Below are 23,930 nucleotides of genomic sequence, written 5' to 3'. Positions count from 1 at the left end.
GAGTTAGCAGTTAGTCTCATAATAGCACAAGCAGATACAACAAAAAATTATGAAAATGGTACATTAATGACTAACTTTCAGAAGAACTATTGATACTATGCAGGAGTAAAATGTCCGGGGATGTAACATTAGCAAGACATGGGGAGGGGAAAATCCCCAAACAGAGCCTGTCTTAGCATTAGGTTTACTTGGGCAGATACACCTTTATTCAGCTCAGTTCATTCTAACAACAAACATTAATCACAGTATTGCAGACACTGAGTAAATGGTTAAAAAATAAAAGGCTATGATCCAGTGTCAGAATGAGTTATGTGGACCAGGGGATCCCAAAGCAGGCTGTGCATCAGTCTCTGTGTTTTTAATTTGTGCCCCATTGATACTGAGGCAGGAAATCCAAGAGGACTCATCTCTGCAAAATACTGGTAGAAAATGAGTGCTAAGTATATTCTGAGTGTGGTGATGGCTATTAACACTGACTGCAGATATTCTCAAATTGTACGCACAAGATTTACCCAGCACCCTTGCTATACATGCAGATTCCTGGTGCATTCTCCAGCACTTTTGCATGCATGGATTCTAGGAGGGAAAGACATGTGGATTTGTAACTCAGCCCAACTGGTTCTGAAGCAGACCAAATTACAAAAATCTGTGATATGTAGATCAAACTTTGAGAACTTACTCTTTGCCAGGCACTATGCTATAATCTGTTTATGCACATTGTCTGATTCCATCCTCCCGATAGTCACAAAGGAGAGGGACTTTTATTGCCCCCATTATACAGATGAGGAAAGGGAAGCATGGAGGAGATAAGTAATTCATTCAAGATCATACTGTGAATAGCTGAGCTGTAGACTTGCAGACTACAACTGTCTGAAAAGATTTATTAATATGTTCTTAATACCAGATTGCCTTCTTGCTGCCAGGAGATCAGAGAAAAAAGGAAGAAGGGAAAAAAAGAATCTTCCCAATTGGGGCAGTTTTTAGGAAGGCATTTGAACTAAAGTAAGATAAGTGGACTTTGGAATTTGTCACTTGGTTCTTAGACCCACAAATTTTGAGATTTCTCTAACATGGATTCTATTTTGTCCGGCAGTGTAGCTCATTGATTGAGCATTGACCTATGAGCCAGGAAGTCATGGTTCAATTCCCAGCCAAGGTATAAGCCTGGGTTGCTGGCTTGATCCCCAGGTGTGGGGGGCACAGGAGGCAGCCAATCAATGGTTCTCTCTCATCTTTGATGTTTCTATTTCTCGCTCCCTCTCCCTTCTTCTCTGAAATCAATAAAAACACATTAAATAAATAAACAAAATGAATTCTATTTTTGCTTTTGTTTGTTTAGTTATAGAACTTGAATAGGTCCAACTGGAAGCAAACATGTTGATATTTCACATAATAAATAGTATCATGATGTCTCACATAACTGAACAGCTGGTAGATGAGGCCATGACTCAGGAAATGCTGATGTGGAGTTGTGGCTGGACTCTCGGCTTCTTCCTTCAAAGAACTCTTGGCTTTCTCCTCTGAAAAGTAAATAAAATGAGGACATCAACAAGAAACCGCAGATATATCCAATGAAAACAAAAACAGAGGACAGGAAGGAGACTTTTTTTAAAGAACTTGCTCCTTTTGCATTTAGGAATAGTGTCGACCTTTTGAAAGATAACTGTTTACAAAATTAGCAACTTCTGCTTCACATCAGCATCCCTTTAAAGTTCGTTAGAGGAGTAAATCCTGCAAGTCACAGAAACCTTGCTTACCAAACTGGACTGTAATTGAAATGGCCCTTTGGAGTTAATAAAAGTATGAATTAGCTTTTTCCACCAGATTGAGAGGCATCTAATGTAATCATTTGTGAGTGTCACCGATTAGAAGCAGCCTTTTATCTATTTCTATCAATAGAAGCTGAGTATAAACAACTCAGACCTTGTGAAGAGAGCGTGAAGTTGGAGCCATGGGAGGGTGAAGGGTGTCCATGAGAGAGCACATAGGTCGCAGGCCTCTGGGCCCTTTAAGCAACCTGGTTAGATAAGTGAACGGTGTTTATTGGAGACCTAAGGCACCTAGATCTGACGTAGGTCCTTCATAGTTCTGTCAGAATCTACTGAGCACCCTCGATCCCAGGCATTGTGTAGGTACTGTGCTTGACTGGATAAAATACGGAACCGTGAGTGTAGGAAGGATTGTGCACTGTTTGCCTTTAGAAACGCATGCCCCAAATTGCAAATTCTCTGTTGTTCCCAAATAAACCCATTTTGATGGAGAAATATCTGGCTGTCTGTTTGTGTAAGGTCAACAGAAGAAATAAGTAAGAGGGTGGGAATGGGTACCATGCTAGGGGAAGAGGATTATTATGGAGACTTCGTCATTTGTAAGAGCTGCTTCAAGGAAATTGAGTCCTTACATCTTAAAGCCACTGAGCATGAATTTTCTTCAATAAGCTTCAGTTTTCCAAGAAAAATCACTAACCTATATCTTTTCTGACCCTTCACTTATATCACTTGCACTAGGTGTCCACTTTCTTTGGTATCCACTTTTCATATAGAGACAAAAATGGTATTCCTTCAAGGGAGCTAGGCTACTCTGAGTGAGACAGACAGACACACACACACACACACACACACACACGCACACTTGCACGCACAGTTTTGAGCAATTTATGTCACACTTGCATTTAGCAGAATGTTGGGACCTTTGAGATACTAGGGACTCCTCCAAGCTCTGCATGTGAGATCTGTGAATGCCTCTCCAGCCATGGAGTTTGCGAGTGCTTGTATTTGTCAAGAGGGTAGGTGCTCATTATTTCACAGCATTCTGGCAGTCGGCGGGCCGTGCCTATCTGGCAGGTGTCTTTTCCTTGGTTCCCATATTACTTACTTTTAAAATTTGTTATGATAGAAAGATTGACATAAAAGGAAAAACATCAATGAATCTCCAGTTTTAATATTGTTTATATTTTGTCCATATTATTTTCTCCATCTACCATATTTGGGTGAAGGGGTGGGTGGGCAAGAGCGTGCTGGAGATTTTAAAAGAAAATGCCAAACTTCATATTACTTCACTTCCTACATTATTTTTTAAAAAAACTCAAATCAGATGCCAACTGAGGCAGGTATAGGAATGAATGTCCCTTCCCTCAAAGATGTCCATGCCCCCGTCAGTCCTTAGAACGTGTGGCTATGTTGTCTTACACGATAAAAGGTACTTTGCAGTTGTAATAAAGTTAAGCATCTTGAGATGGTGAGGTCCCCTGATTATCTGGGCAGGCCCAGATTAATCACCTGGGTCCTGATAATAGGAAGGCAGGAGGGTCAGAGTCAAGAGAAGGTGATGCAGTGACCAAAACAGAGGGAGAAAGGCAATGTGATGTGGGGCCATGAGCTAAGGAATAAATGCAGGCAGCTTCTAGAAGCCAGAAAAGTCAAGGAAATGGAGTCTCTCCTGCAGCCTCCAGAAGGAAGCAGCCCTCCCCCAACACCTTGATTTTAGGACTTCTGACCTCTAGACTGTAAGGGAATAAACACCACTATGTTTGTGGGGATTTCTTAGAGCACCAATAGGAAACTAACACACTAGCTTTTAAAAATAGGGAAAATTCCCATGTTTGGGTTGCTCAGTTGATTGGAGAATTATCCTGTATACCCAAAAGTTGCAGGTTTGATTCCTGGTGAGGGCACATACCTAGGTGTGGGTTCATTTCTACTCAGGGTGAGTATAGGGGGCAACTTATCGATGTTTCTTTCTTTCTCTCTCTCCCTTCCTCTCTAAAAAGCAATAAAAACTTATCGTGGAGTGAGGATGAAAGTAAGTAAGGACGGAAGGAAGTAAATAAGTAAGTAAGTAAATAAATAAATAAATAAATAAATAAATAAAGGAATTCACATTAAATGTAGATTCCTGGATTTCTTTGAAAAAGTAGAGATGTATCAATGCTGTGCCCACAGTCTTCCCTGGTAATGACAGGGTAATGATAAGCTAATGCTGAAAAGAAGCTACCTCAAAGTGGGATTTTTTTTTTTTTCTTATATCTAGTCCTCTGAATTTGAGACTTCTTCTCTAGAAAATTCTATGGTTAATATAGTCACTATAACATTGCTGAAAACATGTGTTTTGAATCTAGCGGTTTCTAAGCCATGAGCTGAAAGGGTCAGGAACCACTTAACTTCCTAGTGATGCAAATATCTAGAAAAGTTTACTAGTTACAAATGCCCAAACAAACTCTCGTACCTATATATACAACTTGCTACGATGGTGAGTTTGTGATTCTACAATTAGAAAGGTCTGCATTGTACAAGTGGTGTTGACTGTTGAGGTTTCTTTTGCAAACTTAATATTATTTTTGAAGAATGATGCTTAATATTATTCTGAAGTATGTGTTGACATTGAAATAACTGGTTCCAGTTAAAGTTAATGGATCAGATCTGACTAGGTAAGTAAGATAGCACTTTGGGAGGAACATTTATAGCTTCCCCAGTCTTATTTAATGAGCTAGAAAAGTAATTTACTGGGTTTTAATGTAGAGCCTGGAAAAGATGTACTCCAAATCTCCCAAACACGTTATGCCTTGTGACCATAGCTTAGTCACCTTATAGGGTCTGGGACATTGCCTCCCTAACAATTCATTTGGATCTCCTGAAAATGCTGTTGTTTTATTGGGAGGTAAAATAGGCTTAAATATTCATAAAATACAGAAAGGGAGAAATAAACTTGGTAGCCATTCACATTCTAGTATAATTAGCTTCATGGGGGATTTCTCCCTTCTATATAGAAAAGGAGGTTTTATTCGAATTTGTTGGAGGACGTGAATTAATAAAGAATTTGTTGTGTAACAAATTCTTCTTGGGAAAGCTTTGAAAAGGATCCAAGGAGAATGAATTGAGGTTGTCGATATTCTCAGCTTACCTTATAATTCCCCCCCCCCAAAAAAAAAGCATTACTTTGTCAGACTATTGCCATTTTCAAAGAATACCTTTTTTGACAAGTTTAGAAACTGGTGGGTCTGCCACAGTTTTCCCAACCTAAGTTTCAGTGAAGACCTGACCATCTGGCAGGTACTGTGCTGAGCACATTACATACACTGTCTCATTTCACCTCTCCTGTAGCATTAGGAGGCACGACTACTTAATTGGCCCTAAATGGTGCTCATTCTGCACTGTGCTAAGCAGTTTAGACATTTTAACTCAGTCATCACAACAACTCTCTGCCCTCTGCATTAGTGCTATTAGTTCCCCATTTTACAGATACAGAAATTGAGATACAAAGATTCACTGACTTGCTCCAGATCCCACAGCTAGTACATCGTGGAGCTATGATTTATGGCCAGGTATTCTAGCTCCAGAGTCAGAACTCTTAGTCACTGTTATACATGATGCTGTACTTACTTATCAGTGAGGAAGTAGAAGCACAGAGAAGAATAACTTGCCCAAAGCCACACGGGCAGTAAATAATGGAGCCTATGAAACTACAAAGCTCACCTCATATATCATCCTGCTCATCTCTGTTTGGATCACTCAATCCTGAAGCCACACCCACTAGCTTCCACTTCAATACATATTTCACTGTGGCGCTTAAGAAAAGGTAATGATAAGAGGAGAAGGGGAAGGAGTTAGCCTTATTATTTATTTAGCTTATCATGTAGTTTAATTCTGAATACAAGGTGGATAGTGGTTTGTTGTGAAAGGGTTGAATTTCCACTGAATTAGTTGCCAGTGTCAAAGACAATCTCAACCTCATCTAGAGCAGTGCTTCTGAATCTTTAATGAAAATATGAAGCAGCTCAAGATCATGTTAAAATACAAATTCTGCCAAAACCAGTCTGCTCAATGGATAGAGCATCAGCTTGGGGACTGAAGGGTCCCGGGTTCGATTCCGGTCAAGGGCATGTACCTTGGTTGCGGGCATATCCCCAGTAGGGAGTGTGCAAGAGGCAGCTGATCGATGACTCTCTCTCATCGATGTTTCTAACTCTCTATCTCTCTCCCTTACTCTCTGTACAAAATCAATAAAATATAATTAAAAAAAAATACAAATTCTGATTCAATAGGTCTGGGATGGGCCTGAAACTCTAAGTTTCTAACAAGCTCCCAGGTCCTACTGATGCTCCCAGAGCATGAGCCTGCTTTGAGTAGCAAGGCTAGAGCAGTGAGTTTTTCCAAACTAAACACCAAAACTTCTCCTAGAGCTCAGATGGGAAGCAGGGCATTTTCATAGAAGTATATCGAGTGTGTGGGGATCAACACTGGGCAGATAAGATCTGAACTTTCCAGATTCTCAAGGTTGGAAGGGATTTTGAGGTTCATCTGGTCCAATCATCCAAGTGATATTTGAATTCTCTCCAATCTCTCCCTGCCAGGTCATTTCAGCCCTTGAGTTAAAGAACTATCTTCAATGAATAGAACTAAACACTCTAGGACAAGAGAATTCCAAGGTGGTGCCTGAGTCTGTGATATCTCACACTTGTTCAGATGGGCCTTCACCTTTGGATATTTATTCCAAAGCTTTCAAACCTCACACTCCTTAAGGAAAGCAATGCACTCTACCAGAGAACCAGCTGGGAGCACTTTGTGTCCCAGACACCTGCCCCACAATGAAATAAAATTCTCAGTGCTGGCTGGCAGGTCAGAAGTGGTGGCAACTGTTTGACTCCTGGGCTGCAATGACGTGGGCGCCATTGACTACACGTCCCAGGGTCTTGAGAAAACATATTTTCAAAGATTGAGAATCATGAGACCATGACATGGTTTTTTTCTTCTCATTTCAATTTTGCAACCTTCCTACTGTCTTCTGATTCAGGGAATGCCAGCTTCCCTTTTCCAGCCACTCTCCTTTGAGGCCGTCTTTTACCAGTTCTCTTTTTTCTCTTTCAGGTGCCTGGGGAGAATGAGAAACAGTGGAAGCCAGCCCTGGTTGTGCTGACTGACAAGGACCTTTTAATCTACGACAGCATGCCCCGGAGGAAGGAAGCCTGGTTGAGCCCAGTCCACATGCATCCTCTTCTTGCCACCAGGTAGCCATGGCTTTGTGGTGGGTGTGACATGTCTGTGGTTTGAAACTGCTTTAATCAACTGAAATTATTTCAATATCCTACATTACTGCTTACTGTTGCCATGGGAGCTGAGAGCTCCTCCAGAATATAGCCACCTGTTTTTATCCAGATTATCAATAATGGCCAATCAGGGCCAACACAGAGACAAAGAACAAACTGCTCATCCATAGTGAAGGAGCAGTGATGCCTATGAGATGGTCCCAGTCTAGTCACCTTCCTGGCCCTCCATCCCATCCCCTTTGAGATGAAATATGCACATTCTATATAATAAAAGGCTAATATGCAAATTGTCTCCTGGGGAGTTCTACCAACTGGCAGTTCGACCACTCACTATGACATGCGTTGACCACCAGGGGATGGCACAGAATGAAGGAAGGCCTCGGCTGGCTGGCAGACAAAATGCCCCGATTGGTCCTGATTGCTGGCCAGGTCTAGGGACCCTACCTGTGCACGAGTTTGGTGCACTGAGCTTCTAGTGTATTTATAATTTGAAGTTCATATAGTAAGAATTATCAAGCAAGTATCTTCCCTTGATAGCACAAAGACTGGCACCACTGTGCTCTTTAAAGTTTGTTTAGCACAAGACCCCATAACAAACTCTTCCTCAGTTGTATGATGACTCCTGTGGAAGTGGGGCTGCCAGGAGCTGTCTGGTCCTTAGGAACTTCAGTGCACATTGATTGTTCATGTGACAGTATCCTAATGCATTGTATGCTCAACCCATCTCTGAAAGCTTATATCCTGAGCTCAAGAGCACATCAAACCTGAGTCTTGCCTTCGAGTAGCTGACAACTCCCAGACCTAACTTCTATTGCCAGCACTTGCTGTATGTGCTTTATGACAATGGGCATGGTTTTCACTGCTTCTACACCCCTGTTTCTTTACCCAGAAGCTAGGAATGCTAGCATATTGTTTCTGGCCTCCCCGGCATGGTGCCTATAGCAGTATTGGGCCCTTAAATGTCTGTTGAATGAATTACTGAACAATGTGGGACAAACCCTGCAAGGGAATTTGGCCCTACAGACAGAGCATAGTGGACTGAGGTGTTGGGGCATCTGTCCTAAGCAAAAATATAGAATGGGTTCTCCATTCTGGAAGGACTGAGGTGCCAAATAGTCAAGGCCCAGGTGTAAGGAAGAGAATCAGGCCCAGTGGCAGAGCCAGAAGCTAACATGAAGTTGGAACAGTGATAGTGAATACAGATGAAACTCCTTAAAATTCCACATCTGCTCATGGCCGATTGCAGAGACCAGCAACGGTGACCTGAGGATGGCAATTACTGGCCCCAGACAGAAATGGAGGAAGCCTTCAGGGTCTAGGAACCAGGCCTAGAGCTTTCAGAAAATAATAAATAAAATAGTAATTACATTATTGAGTTTTCTAAGCTTCAGAATCTTTGGCAGGATACCTAATAAATGTTTACAACAAAACCTCAATAATCAGAATCCAAACATTCTCAAATGTCCATACAAGGATTCAGGCTCTGTCTTGGGGTCCATTCGAATTCCTCCTAGCCGCCATTATTTTTGGTGGTTTGCACTCCAGTTCCCATTCATGGGCCCTGGTATTCAGATTCTGAGAAAATTAGAACCAAAACCAAAGATCAGACCACGGTCAAGGTATTCCAGTTATTAAGGAGAGAAATTGGACTCCTGCCTCTTGGAATGATTTTTAGGAACTGAAGTTTAAAAGAAGGCAGAGTTTCTGGGTAACTGTCAGGCAGCTTGAAAAGAAGATTTATCCCAGGACACTGCTTTCTCCTCCCAGTCTCTGAGCATTCTGACTAATGGAATTTTAAGGAGTTTCAGCTTTATTCACTCAGGATCCCCAAACTTCAGTTCCTCCATGACAGTAGCCACATTTCAAGGACTCAGCAGTTTTGGCTAAAGGCTACCAGTCTAGACAGCACAGATCAGAACATTTCCATCATCACAGAAAGTTCTGTTGGACAGTGCTGCCCCAGAGTAGAATTGAGTACCTCCCAATTTGTTCTGATTATTGCAAGTGGCTGGACTGGGCTTACATGCTCCCACAGCTGTCCGTCAACAGCCCATGATGTCATCTCAGAAGCTCATCCATGGCCCGGAGCAGTCCTGAAGAAGGTCACGGATGTGAACCCTTCAAAGCAGTTTCCAGAAAGGGGGATGGAACCAGAGACACAGTAAATGACATCTGAGGAGGTATTGGGTTGGAGGCACCAAATGTACCTGCTCCAGGCTCCACACCATAGGGATGCCAGGTCTAGACTGAGTACGAAGCACCTGAGTAGCCTAGAACCATAAACCTGCATCCAATATGGAACAGAGAATGGAACTCCTTCTGTGCAAATGATGCTCATTTAGAAAAATAGGTGCAAGCATAAAAATAAAAAAAATCGGTTTCCACTGTCTAAACATAAAACAGATATGAAGGTAACACTTCACCTCCCAACTTACTTCCCTTTCCAAAATGACCCAGCCTGACCTCTGACCTACAAAAGAAAGATGTGTTATTAGATGAGTATAATAGCTTTATGAGAGGTGGTAAAATTAGGCCCATAACCATGACCCTGATATCCAGTTATAGCCTGCTAGGCAGAGTCTGTCCAGATGTTAGGACGGAAGGCTAGTCTTACTTTATCCCCTCAAGCTAGTAGGCAATTTGCTGCCTGGTCCCAAGCAGCAGCCTGGAAAAGAAAGAGCTGGAGTTTCCATCTGTTTTCCTCCCACCAGGAGGATGCGTAACCCCAGGCTGACCACTCCACCTCCGTCTTTCAGAGAGCTCATCTGTCAAACGCGCTCGCCCAGGGATGATACACTTTTGTGGAAATGGGTTGTTTAACCGACCTTTCGGCCTATGCATCAACCACCCTGGTTTGCATATGCATTGGTCATGGTCGTTTCTTTCCACATCTCTGGGGCTGTGCCTAGAAAAAGACTTTGGAAATGCAAAAAAGCAACTAGGAAAAGGACCCCTCACTTCCCCGAGTAGTCATGCTGGGAAGATGTACCCTCTTGTAGCTTCGGGCTGGGCATGTGAATGAGATGCCATGGAGCAGGGATCACCCCAGCTGGAGATTGAAACTACCCTATCCTTGCAGAGAAAGCCAGCTCTTTAAGGGAGGAGGCTGAGATGGAGCTGTTCATTTCTGCCAGAAGTGGTAGAAATCAAAGGAAAACTCTGGTGTCTTCCATTTCTGAGGTCACTCCAAATCCTTCCATTGGCTGCTTCCTGAGCCATGTATTTAAGTTCATCAAGTGACTCCTTCCTTTACCTCCCATTGGTCTGTACAGTCTCATGTGAAACTGTGCTTTATATTTGAGCTTTTGAGCATACAGCCTATCAATAGTAGCATTACTTGTCTTTGAGTGCATTTTTTCTAAAGAAGGGGAGTTCTGCCTTTTTAAAAAAAAAAGTCTTTCTAAAATCTTTCATTGAGGTATAATTTATAATAGTAATGTATACACATCTTAAATATATAGCTTAATTTTTACTAATAGTTATAAGACCTCTTCTAAAATTGTGATAGAGGGTGTCTACTGATTCTTCATCCTGGGTGACATTATCCAGGCCATGGGAGTACCATTTGCAAATAAAGTTCTCACTTAATGTAGTTAGTAAGTTATAAGAAACTGTGACTTAACTCAATTTTGCCATAGGTTAATTGATTTAAACAAGAGTTAAGTTCCTATAGCATACTAGTATTTCTGTATTAGGCTATGGGAAAATTACTACTCATTATTACATCATTTTATTTAAAGTTACAGTTTCCTAGAACTTATTGACAGTGTTAAGTGAGTACTCATTATAGACCATGTGGTAAAGAACCAGTGGTTGACCTTTGTAAAGGGAGATTAGGTCAAGGCCAAGTGCTTTATACGGATTCTATCTGAGTTTGCAAATTGTGTCCAGTTTAAGAATGTCCTGGCTGCTTATTAAAGATTCCTGTCCTGGGGACCCTACCCTGGAGATTACGGCTCAGCAGGTCAGATTGGGGGTCAGGAATCTGTTTTCAACAAGCATTGGGCAAATGTCCTCAGGTTCCCCACATCTAACCATCACAAGCCTTTGAGGTTTAGGTTTTGTTCCTATTTCACAGACAAGCAAACCAAGGAACAAAGAGGGGATGTAACTTATGCATAGTCATACAGCCAGGAAGAGTCCACCTTCTTAACCACTGACCCAGGGCAGCTGCTTAAGCACACAGAACCATGGTTTCTTATTTGTAAAGTGGAGCTCACGATACCCCTTTCACAGAGTCATGCTCTTTGAATATCCTGAGTGTATCAAGTGAACATTGCCTTAGCTCTCTTGACATCTTACATCATCACATCTACTGCAAAGTGATTATGAAATTAAAATATTGTGCATTAGCCAGCTCGGGCTGCCCCAACAAATACCATAGATTGGGTGGCTTAAGCAACAGATAATTATTTTCTCACAATTCTGGAAGCAGAAGGTTGAGGGCCAGGTGCTGGCATGGTTGGTTTCCAGTGAGACCTCTCGTCTTGGTTCCTAAAGATGGTGGTCTTCTCCTTGAGTGTTCACACGGCCTCTTTGAGCACATTTGGGGAGAGATCTCTCTGGTGTCTCTTCTTATAAGGATACTAATTTCACTGAGCAAGGCCCCTCCCTCATGACTTCATGATTGGCCCTATCTCTAAATATAGTTTCATTGAGGGTTAAGGCTCCAACATAGAATTGAAGGGAGGTGATGGGTAGAATTCAATCCATAGCAATGACGTAAGCACAGCCTTATTGAGCATAATGCCTGGCACACAGCAGGTCTGAGCATCTGGTAAGTCGCTTGCCTTCTCTTCAGCCCTTCTGGGAAGCATCATTCCGAATGCTAGAGACAGTCTTTTCCCTTGCCCAAGAAGAACTGGCTGGGACTATGGCCAGTAAGAAACAGGTTGCTTCTAAAATTGAGTTACTCCCTCAGGCAGTTCAGAGTTGATTTGTATATTTGTTTAGGTTTTTGTTGTTTGGGTTTTTTGTTTGTTTGTTTTGTTTTGTTTTTTAGGTCCAGGCACATCTAATTTATATTTTCCTGGGAAATGAAAATTTGATTGCATTTCATATCTGTGGTCCCAGACATGCTCACATGTTCTTGGCATTGACCACCATACACAGACATTGACAAGCAGACACCTCTCCCACTGGCAAACTTCAACAGTGTGCCTCTGTGTGTTATCGGTGCAATTTATAGCAGTGCACTCAGGAAGTTTGCAAAGATGGTGTAATTTTAGCTGTTCTCATCCCTCAGCTTTTTATGAGTCCTTGGGAAAACATTTTTTGCTTAGCCAAAGCTTATTTGATGTTGCTGAACATTAAAAAACAAAACAAAAAACTCTTGCCCATATGGAGTTAAGGGTGTTGATTTTTTTGTCACTGTTGTCATAATTGGCACGTGAGATTGGTCTATAGAGAGCAAAGATTAAGGTCAGAATATTTCTGGAATTCTAGAGAAGGTTTAGCCCAGAAATTTTGCACATCAAGTTTATTGGCGAAAGTTTCAGAAGTACAGAGCTTGTAAAAAGAGGGAGGTTTGTCTGAGTCCAGTTCCCTGACTGTTGGCCTGAGAAGGATTTGGAGTAGTTGAAAAGATGAACCGATGAATGTGTACTTCTTTCATTTAAAAAAAAAATTTTTTTTTTATTGATTTCAGAGAGGAAGGGAGAGGGAGAGAGTTAGAAACATTGATTATGAGAATCATTAATCATGAGAATCATTCATGGGCTGCCTCCTGCACACCCCACATTCTGGACCACACCCATGACCATGCCCTCCTTGCTCAGATGTGGTTGCTCAACCACTAGCCACACTGGCCCGGCTGTACTTCTCTCATTTGACACCACTTGGGACCCAAAGGCACTGAGTGTTTCTACTAAACTTGTAGCACAGCAATTTTCAACTGGGGTAGTATAATAATTTTTAAAGCATGCAATACCTGACTACTTAGTCAGGGGCACTGACCTCTTTTCCTTTAGATTGTCAAATAAACAAAAAATGACAACAACCAACACAATAGTGGTCTGGTATGAATGAATCACAATTAACCCTATATTTTTGTTGGATCGGCAAAAATGTATATTTTTGGTGTGCTGCAGAATTGTAGTAATTAGTTCATGTGTGCCATGAGATGAAAAAAGGTTTAAAATAGCTGTTGTAGCATAATCATTGGTGCCTAAGGAACTAACCTGTTTCTAAGTGCTAAAAGTAGATGCTGCCTCAGGCCAGTCTCAGAAATGTTAGGAATGCTTTCCACAGGGAAAGTCTGGCCAATTGCACTTGTCAAATATTTATATTATAATCCGCCTATGGTTTTCACACTAAGCCTGGGAGACCTCCTGACGCATAGGGAATGTGGGCATTATCCATGGGCATTCCCACAGGCTAACGCAAAAGGATCTACCTGCCCAAGACTCTACACTCTGTCAGACTGAGAAGTATGGGGTTTGCCTACACATCTGTCCATGTGTCCCCATATGTCTGGTGCTCCCTCTTCAATTTAGGAGCACCTCAATGTTGATGAAAATGAGTAGAGTGCCGAGATTCATGGCCTTTGGCATCAGACAAACCAGGAGTTGAATACTGAGACCTCTACTTGCAATGTGATGTTGGGAGAAATATCAATTTCTCTGAATTCAAGCCTCATCATGAAGTGGGCAGTAATGTCTTCTACTGAACACTGTTATTGATGGGATCAAGTGAGAAAATGTATGTAAATTCTTAGCTTAGGACTGAGACATAATAAATGATTGATAAAGGTTAGCAATTGTTAAGATTGAAGAAAATAATTGAAATTAATTTATGAATGACTGATAAGTGATTGGACATATTTGATCCTATGTATAAGACTGCATTTATCAGGGACTCATAGTGTCTTAAAGACATCTTCTATAAATAATAAAAGGGTAATATGCTAATTAGACCAGACATCCTTCCAGATGTGATGAAGCCAGGACAGGAGGGAAGCCCAGGCCCCCAGTGCCTGGCTGGAGGGAAGCCAGCCTGAGTCCTGGGTGCCAGAGGGAAGTCGGTGCTGGCAGCCAGGGGTAGGAAGGTCTACTCTTGCATGAATTTCATTCATTGGACCTCTAGTTGAGATATAAGGAGTGGACCAATGGATGAGTTGTTGGTTTGTTTGTTGTTGGAGAGAAATGTGAGACAGAAATGGGAAGTCTGTAACCCCTCAATCACACCACAAAACTAGTTCTGAATGCTACATGTAACAACACTGTAGACAAATGGCCTAACGGTGGCTTTATTCTTGGGGCAAAATTGAAAATTGTTCTATTTAAGAAACTTTAAAAGGCTCTTGATAGGGGCCAATATTGTACTAGGGATTAATGGTGGGTTGTTTTTGTTTGTTTGTTTGTTTGTTTTTTAAAGCAGCGAAATGTAACAGCTAAAAGCTACGTGTTATAAGAGCTAATTGTTCAGGTTATTCACCAATGGTTTCATTTTCTTAGCAAAATAGGACTAATTTAATTGTCATTATTTTACAGGGAGAAGTTCTTGGAGACTTTTTTATAATCCATATTCTGTACACACAGTGATCTATGTTGAATTCATTAAGGCATAGATGGGATAAGGGAATATGTAAGAGATGACCAGAAAATTCAAAGAATATATTTAAAAATTAGAGCTCTAAGACTGCTAACTAATAAACAGACCATCAACTTAAAAGGAAAAATTTCCCAAGATATTGGACGATTGTAATGTGAGAATATTCGTCAGACTGTGAGCCTTGTTTACCTTGGGGAAGGAAAGCGCATGGATGGTTTAAACCTTTGGATGATGAGGTCTTCATTACACTATCTCACTTCACTTGCCCTCCTACCTGTAGTTTGTAGTTGACAAGCTGGAATGTGGCCCCTTTTCCTGGAATGATGGAAAGATATAGGCTTTGTAGTTATGTGGATCTGGGTTCAAATTCTGGACACTTACTATGTGATCCTGGGCAGCTACTTAACCACATAGAACCATGGATTTCTTGTTTATAAAGTGGAGCTCATGATACCCTTTCAAAGAGTCAATGTAAAGGATAGTGTATCAGTGCAACCTTCCACCTCATAGGTATCTACTTTTCTCTCTCCATATTACTACTGGCAGCTGGCCATGAACAGTCATGAGACCATGAAGAATGTAAGGAGGAGAAAACATCTCTGGAAACTCACCTAGATAATACCACTAAGTAGTCAAAACTTGGCTTCCATCTCTTTTGCTGCTGATTCTCCTACATTAAGTTGGTCTTTGCTTATAGTCAGTATCCCTCAATAATAAAAACGTTTTCAGAAATGGGACCTTGTCTAACTCTTTCACCACATGTGAATGAAAGAAGTTTAGAAGGTAGAAATAATTGTTCAGCCATTCTTGGCTGAGGGGGGTTGGTGCCTAGGCGGCCCCCCTACCAAACAGTTGGGGCAGTGATTCTTTCCCCATCACGTCTTTGCCTTGAGTCTAATAGGGGAGGCACTGGCCACTGGTTGAGAGTATTAGAGAGCATTATACCAGTGGGTTTTCCTTTTTGTGTGTGTGTGTGTGTGTGTGTGTGTGTGTGTGTGTGTGTGTGTGGCATCTGCTGGGAAATGTTAATTACAGCAATTAAGTAAAATGAGGATATAGTACTGCTTAGCAACCCAGTTACCTAATATGTAATTTTACTAATTTGGCCGAATCTGTGTGCTGCAATTGTTTTTGTTTTAATTAAGGATATTGATGGTAATGTTATCATGTGGAACATTTTAGGCAACATTCCCTAACACCTATCCAGAATTAAGTTAGTATATTAGCATACCTTGTAAGGCAGGTCTTTTAGTTTTTGTTTTCATCAAAACCAGTCAGACAAACGGGCATATCTGAAGAGCCAGAAACAGTCTGTGGCCTAATATCAGTTATTAATAAAGACTTAAATCATCACATCTATTGCATGTGGTGGGCCTTCTGTAGGAATGAATATCCCTACTGCCCCCAAATCTTGGACAAAGAATTTGATTTGAAAGTATGCTTAACCTTATGAATCCACCACTCTGGGCATTTGAAGTAGAATTAAGACATTTCACCCTTTCTTTGTATCCTGTTTAGAGAGCCATTTCATTTATATGCAGTTCTTTAAATGGATATTAGATTCATGTTGGCCATGAATTTGAAACCTTAATAATTTATACCTTTTTTTTTCCCTCAGACCAAAAAGGGTAACTCTGACTCCCTAAATAACCAAGTCTCTATAAAAAACACCAGTTGTGAAAGATGGAAAGAAGAACCAGGTTGAAAAAAGAAACAGGAAATGAATGTTAGGCACATCTCCTAGAACACTTTCAAAAATCACTTTTTTTGCAGAACTGAATTAATCTCGAAACTAACATTTGGGGTACATAAACCCACATACTTTGGACTTAGCATTAGCCACTGTTTTGTATGGTTCAGGGACTGAGGGTGGGAGAGAAGTCATAATATCTCGTAGTAGCCATCAATCACAGACTCCATGGAAAATAGCCCTCTTTGTAGTCTAGCTGTTCATTTGGTCTTTCATTTAACAAATATTTACTGAGTGCCTGCCATGTGCCTGGAATTATTCCCATACAGCAGGGAATAATCAAATAAAAATTATTGCCCAGATTGAAACAGTGATAATAATGGCTATTACTATATATTCTCTACCAGGCTCCACTTTCTAATATTACGTGGTCCTCTTTATTTGTTCGCTTATGCACACTCCTAGCTAAAAGGAAATGTAAAATCATGCTAGCGTTTGTGATGTTGCTTTCAACCATGGCTTTCACCCTGGAAACGTGTATCTGAATTTTGCCACAAGGGAATGAAGCATGTCCTTGGGCTTCTCAAGCATCTTCAGATAAAACTTAGAAATTGGGTGTGAATTGTAGCATGAACGTCTGTCCCAGGGTGCCAGTATTTTTTCTGGCTGGGTAAGAAAGTTATCTTCCCTTGGGAGACAGCATTTTCGTGGCTGCTGTAGTTTAGTTTGTGCTACAGATAAGAGACAGATGGTTATATTTTTAAGGATACGCAAATAGCTTGAAATGTAAAATAATTGAAAGATAAATAATCACTATTTCCGACCCCTTCCTCAGATATAGATCAGGAAAGACCTTTGAGAAGAATCTGGGGAGGAAAATAAAGAGGCTGCTACTGGCAGAATGGGAAAACTTCAGGCAGACAGATTCTGTCCTTAGCCCTACCTTCTCAAATGCCTAAATGATGACTTTTAACATTTTAATATCCCGCTGACACTTACTAGGTAGTTAGTGTCCAGTATTTGGCTACTGTAATGTGTTCCCAAGTATGGTCTATTACAAATGAAGAGTCTATTAGGAGGCCTTTCACCAACCCCACATTTTCAAAGCATTTTAAAATAGGTCAATTGTGTGTGTGTGTGTGTGTGTGTGTGTGTGTGTGTGTGCGCGCTTTCCTTTGCAACCTTACACTCACATTTTTAAAACGTTTTGAAAAACTTGCATTCAGGTAGTTAGTCAACAACATGAATTGGACACCTAACATGTGTTGGGTAGGATGCTGGACACCACAGACTCAAGGAGAGATGGGACAAGACTTTCACTCTGCAGGACATCAAGGTCTGGTGAGGGAGATGAGGTGCCAGTCTTACAGCAGTGAGGTAAATGGATTGAAACAATGCGTCCAGAGAAGAGGCATCTTACCTTGAGGAGATCATGCTATGGTTGGTCTTGACGGCAGTGTGGTCAACAGTAACTTTGTTATCTCCAACATCTCCTTACCCAGGAGCTGTCAACTTCCACATATGAGCCACGGGGCTTACAGAGTAGGTGTTTAAGAACACCTGCTGGCTGCCAGCTTGGACAGTCTCATCTTAGATCTCACAAATCAAATCATGTGCTCCAAGTCAGGTTCTTCCTGAGTGGGACAGGGTCTAGGGATGGCTTTGATCACACTGTGGACTCTCAAGGTGAGAACTGTCCCTTCCATCCCTGGATGTCACTGACCAGCATATGCTCAAACACCTCCACAGGGACTGCAGGCATTTATGCTTGTCCCTTCCTCCTTCTCATTTCCCACAGAGTCTTCTCTTTTCCAGATAGGATGTCTCCAAATTATGCTCTTTCTGAAGGAGTTTTGTGTACTATGCTATTCTGATCAGTCTTCAACATCATGATATTGGGATGGAATTACATTTCACTATCACTGGTTTCCTTTGTGACTCATTTATTTTTTGAATTTACACACATTATTCAGAATTGGGGTCTATGGGTTTCATTATACTGCCAAAGAGATTGATAGAACAAAAAGAATGGTAGTTCATGGTCTGCTCAGCATAGAACACAGGAACATCACCCTATTTCATTCTATTCATATGAATCAGTGTTGGCTGTTAGTAACTCTGGGTTGAGTCAACCATCAACTAAATTTTCCATGGTGCTTTGATACCATGTCTCCCTCCTTCTAGTTTTGTTGTTGTTTCTGGCTTACCCTCAGTGTTTAACAATCTTATATCCTTAACCCATGTTGCTTCTTATTACTAGTTCTGGATCTTCCACTGAGTTGATGTCCATGTGTTTTACAACTTCATACATCATTGATAGAAATGTTAAACAGGGTAGGTCTGAGGCCACAGCTCTGCCTCCATTCTTAATTAAATGGACTCCTAATAGCTTGTGGCCACTTAACAAAGTACTAATCTGACTGATAAGCTGTGAAACCAACACTTATTCCTTTTAAAGTGCAAATGAGTATCCAAGGAAACTTTGTTAATACCTTTTTCCGGGAATGTTCACTTCCTCTATCACTTTTCCAGTAATCTTGTTTCTGAATGAAATAGTTGAATATAAGAAAGCTACATACCGTATTTTCCAGCATATAAGATGATTTTTGAAACGAAAAAAAGTCAACTGAAAATCGGGGGTCATCTTATACGCTGAGTATATCCCGAAAAACGTCTCGATATGCTGCTAAACGAATTTTCCAACTCGATCCCGAAAATCCTCTGGATATGCCACTAAACAAATTTTCCAACTCAATCCCGCACCAATCACTGCAAGGCTGCTCGGACCGCCTCTCTAACTCAGCCAATCCAAGCAGGCTTTTTATGCATGCAAATTATACATGTTCTGTACCCGAAGCTACACTGTGTTCTAGTAAAAAGCCTGCTCAGATTGGCCAGAGTTAGAGAGGCGGTCTATTATAATCTTTGAACCTTTGCTTGTTGTGATTGGCTCACCGTGGTACATACAGTTGCAGCACAGGAACGTTCTGTGTAGCCAAAGCTGCTATATCAGGACACATACAGTGAGTTAAAAGGTACCGTAATAGAGCATTCTGGGTGTAACTGAAGCTACAGTACTGTATAACCCCGGCCTAAAAGATTAGTAGGTGTACAACAAATGGCTGGTAGAAAAGAACCCATCATGGCTCCAGCAAGAAGAAGGAAATTTGAAGCCAGTTTCAAACTGAAAGTTGTAAACTTTGCCAAGGAACACAATAACTGTGCTGCGGCAAGACAATATGGAGTAACAGAAAAGAGTTACTGGAGACTGGAAAGCAAATGAAGATGCATTAAAGAGTATGCCAAGGAGTAAGTGTGCATTAAGAAGAGGCACCCCTTATTGGCCAGAACTCAAAAAGCATGTAGCAGACATGGTTCTTGAGCATCGTCAAAATGGTTATGTAGTGACACGAAACAAAATACGTACGTTTGCACTTCAGTGGGTCAAATCTAACCCAGATAACAGCAAAGGATTTAAGGCCACTGTATCCTGGAGTACTAGGTTCTTGGAAAGGCACAGCTGGTATTGAGGCAAAAGACCAAAATTGCACAAGAATTACCTGCAGATCTTGACGGCAAAGTAAGTCTTTTCCATCAATATGTAATACAACAGCGCAAGAAACATGGCTAGGCATTAAGTCAGATCAGAAATATGGATGAAACTCCTATGAATTTTGATATGGTTGGAAATAAAACTGTTAATCCAAAAGGTGCAAAAACAGTGTTAATTAAAACAACAGGACATGAGAAGTCCAGTTTTACAGTGGTACTAGCATGTACAGCTGATTATTTTTAAAAGAAAAACAATGTCGAAAATCAAGTTCCCTGTTGGAGTTTTTGTACATGTGAATGAAAAAGGATGGATGGATGAAGAAGGGGTAAAGCTATGGCTTGATAATGTATGGAGTAGGCGACCATGTGGACTTCATCAAGAACGTAGCCTTCTGGTATGGGATATGTTCAGGGCTCATTTAACTACCAGCACAAAGAACAGGATGGCAAGAATAAACACAGATGCAGCAGTTATTCCTGAAGGATTGACATCATTGGTACAGCCACTGGATGTGTGCCTAAACAAGCCATTTAAAGATCGCATTAGAGAACAGTGGAATGAGTGGATGGTTAGCGGCGAAAAGTAATTCACAAAAGGAGGAAACATGCGTGTGCCACAATTGGATGTTTTGTGTAACTTTGTCATAAAACCTGGAATGATATTACTGAAGAAACAGTAATCAGGTCTTTCAAGAAGTGTGGCATATCAAATTCTTTGGACGGTATGAAGGATGACTTCTTGTGGCAAGGTGAAGGGGAAGCCGAAGCTGAAGCCACACCATCTGATTCGGAATTTGATCCATATGATGACTGTCTTACAAATGTACCACAAGAGGTCACTGATGAACTTATGATGTCAGAAGAAGAACATGATGAGGATTTTGAAGGATTTTAAGCTCACAATGCTCCTCTGCCTAGAAAAAGCTGTTATCATCCCAGTCACAAACAAGCATTTTCTGCAAGTTCTTCATGTAATTTTCTTTCCAGATGATGCCATCATTGTTAATGTTCTCTTTTGGATTTCTTGTTTCTCGGTCAAGTTCATGGCATTGCCATTTGTGAAGAGACCTTCCATTTATCGTATCAATGTATGGTATATTACGGTATGTTGGGAAAATGTCATTCATTAAAAATTTAATTAAAAAAAGAACCAGTGTTGCCTCGGAAGTGGGGATAGTCTTATATAGCGAATATAGGCCTAAACCTATGTTTTAACTGTAAAATTAGGGGGTCGTCTTATACGCCGGAAAATACGGTATGCCAAAACCAGTTTGGCTCAGTGGATAGAGCAACGGCCTGCGGACTGAAAGGTCCCAGATTCGATTCCGGTCAAGGGCATGTACCTTGGTTGCGGGCACATCCCCAGTAGGGGGTGTGCAAGAGGCAGCTGATCGATGATTCTCTCTCATCTATATTTCTCTATCCCTCTCTCTTCCTCTCTATAAAAAATTAATAAAATATATATTTAAAAAAAGAAAGAAAGAAAGCCACATAGGCTCTCACAAACTACTGTTGCCTATTTTCCAAAGTGAAAAATGATTACTTAAAAAATCTATTACAAAATCTTGCTTAGGAATAGGGTGACAGAATCTAATTTCTTCCACATTTTGAAAACCAGGATATCATTTCCACTTTTCCTATCTTCTAATCTCTCACTTGTTCTCCCTGATTTCCCAAAGATTCCCCCCCCCCCCCCCCCCGAGTTTCACTCATGTAGTGCCTCCATCCTGCCAGGGCCTGGTGTGTAATCTTCCCAGCAAAGACTTGTGTTCCTCTGAAACAGTGGTGTGCTCTTCCCAATACCACTTCTTTCTGGGCTTCCACTGTGCCTTACTCGGACTCAAATCTCAAACCATTCTTTTCATAAAGCAGCAAAGTAAGAAAGTACAAGTTATATTTCCTTTCAGCCATCTGTCCATATCACTGTTAGCCTGAATGCAGAGCTGCCTCCTCCTTATCATCCTGCACCACAAACATCTAAAGATAGCTCCTGTTGTCTTTGGCATTGCTAGGGAATCTGTCCTCATCTGAATGACTATTTCTTTTGAATAGTGTGTTAACAACCAGTGAAAACTTGCAGTGGGCATGGCCCTTGTGGATCCTGGTGTAATGTTACTCAGAACTCAGGTACTTAATTAAGATCTCAAGGATCTTTTGCAATGTAGCTTTAGCTTACATTGAGTCTGAGGTGTCTGTGAGGCCTCTGAGTGAAGAGGCTGTGTATACAACTTATTGTATATACAATTTATTCTATTGGCTTGGGGTTGGATATATGCCAATACAAATACATCCCAATAGAAAGATTTCACAGAGCATTTATGAGTGTAATGAGCCCACTATTTCTCTCTCTCTCTTCCTAGTAGCTGCTACACCTCTCACAAAAGGAGTAAGAGAAAAGATCTTGATTTAAGTTGTCCAGTGCCCTTGTGTCATCTTCGCAGCACCACGATTTATAAAACAACCAAATCTCTGTCCAGTCTCCTCACCACGGCATAGTGGTGAATGTCTACATTTCTATGTAACATCCCCAAATTATTGCTGTGGACAGTCAAAAGTAACTAGTTGTGATGATATCAAGAACCGAAAGGAAGTCTATTTCCAATATCTTGATAGGAATGAAATTACAGATATGTTAATAACTGTGGTGTCCTTCTTTGTCCTTGTCCCAGAATCCACTGCTCTCCATTCTTGTGATGGAATTGCTTTCCCTATGGAGAAAGAGCTTCTTAATTATCAGGTTGCCCCAATGAGGAGGAATAATTCTCCAGATAACACCTAACCCTGGCTCATGTCCTTCATTTGTCATTTGTCAGAGGCTGGTTCTGACTCTCCTTCATTTTGTAGGATTGAGTCTGCTAAGACCCAGGGCTGAACCTGGAATATAGAGGCTGTGGGAATTAGTAAGGAAGAACTGTATTTCCTCAAGGCTGAGGCCATGACTGTTCTCATACTACCCCTAGCCTTGAGTCCGCATAGAGTAGATGTTTTGATTAGTCTGCTCAAGCTGCCTTAACATAATGCGACAAACCTGGTGGCTTAAACCACAGAAATTTATTTTCTCACATGTCTGGAGGCTAGAACTCTAAGATCAGGGTGTGGTGGGGTTAGTTTCTTGTGAGAGTTTTCTTCCTGGCTTACAGACAGCTAGCCACCTTCTTGCTCTTTCCTCCCAAGGCCTTTCCTCTGTGTGGGTGCAAAGGGAGAGTGCTTACAGGTATCTCTTCCTATTTTATTTAAGGACACTAATCCTCTTGGTTAGGGCCACACCCTTATTAAATTCTTATAGGCCTATTTCCAAATACAACCACATCAGGAGTTAGGACTTCAACATATGAATTTTTAGGGGGACATAATTCAGTCCATAATAGTGCACTATTCATATATGTGGGATATAGCAGTTTGTGACTAGTGGATCTTTGATTGATTAAATGGATGAATGACTTCGTGATTAATTTTTGGTGGTCAGTTGGAAGGAGAGAGACTTGAACAGAGCAGGAATTTCCTCTAAGGCCCCTCAGAGCAGTTCTGAATCCAAAAGGATCCTGTAACTTCAACTGGTGGGTCTCTGCATCTCTCCTGTCCCATTTACTGGAGACCAGTAGGTTCATGTAAGGGATTAATGAGGCCACAGATATGGGTTTCAATCCATGTGGATCAGTTAATTTCATTCTGAGAAACGCTATTCCATAACTACAGCCAATAAGCATTAGGTATTAGGAGCAAGACATGGACAGTTTAGAATAACCCAGACACAAACATTTAAGCTCATCTAGTATTCCAGCACTGAACTGCCACTATCAACACACAAAGCAGAAATGCCAGAGGGTCAGAATGCAGATATTTTTCTTTGCAATGGAAGTCCTCATTCTAAATATCAGTGGAAAATTTGGGTTCATTTTAGTCTTGTAACCTCTTAAAGCTAATCTTTAAGTTGTGTAGTATATGTTTAGGGAAAAATTTAAGAATAAATAAAAAACATCAGAAGAAATGAAATCACCCACAAAATTTCTTGACACCTTAGTAAAATTGTTCCTAAGCTTTTCTTTTACATACTTGAATTGCATATGAGAGCTTTTCAAGAGACATATATGCATT

General features: G+C 41.0%; 1 protein-coding gene across 1 annotated transcript in view; it reads left to right on the top strand.

The window, feature by feature from the left end:
- SNTB1 (syntrophin beta 1) overlaps nucleotides 1-23,930 on the top strand; it is a 189,555-nt gene that overhangs the window by 152,771 nt on the left and 12,854 nt on the right. Inside the window, exon 4 of the mRNA XM_036436887.2 lies at nucleotides 6,864-7,003. Coding sequence (XP_036292780.1) covers nucleotides 6,864-7,003 — 140 coding nt within the window. The remainder of the gene's footprint in view (nucleotides 1-6,863; nucleotides 7,004-23,930) is intronic.

This window comes from Pipistrellus kuhlii, unplaced genomic scaffold (genome assembly GCF_014108245.1).
Source record: "Pipistrellus kuhlii isolate mPipKuh1 unplaced genomic scaffold, mPipKuh1.p scaffold_m20_p_14, whole genome shotgun sequence".
NCBI lineage: Eukaryota > Metazoa > Chordata > Mammalia > Chiroptera > Vespertilionidae > Pipistrellus > Pipistrellus kuhlii.
Note: the sequence above shows the minus strand (reverse complement) of the source record. Positions and strands in the feature narration are given on the sequence as shown.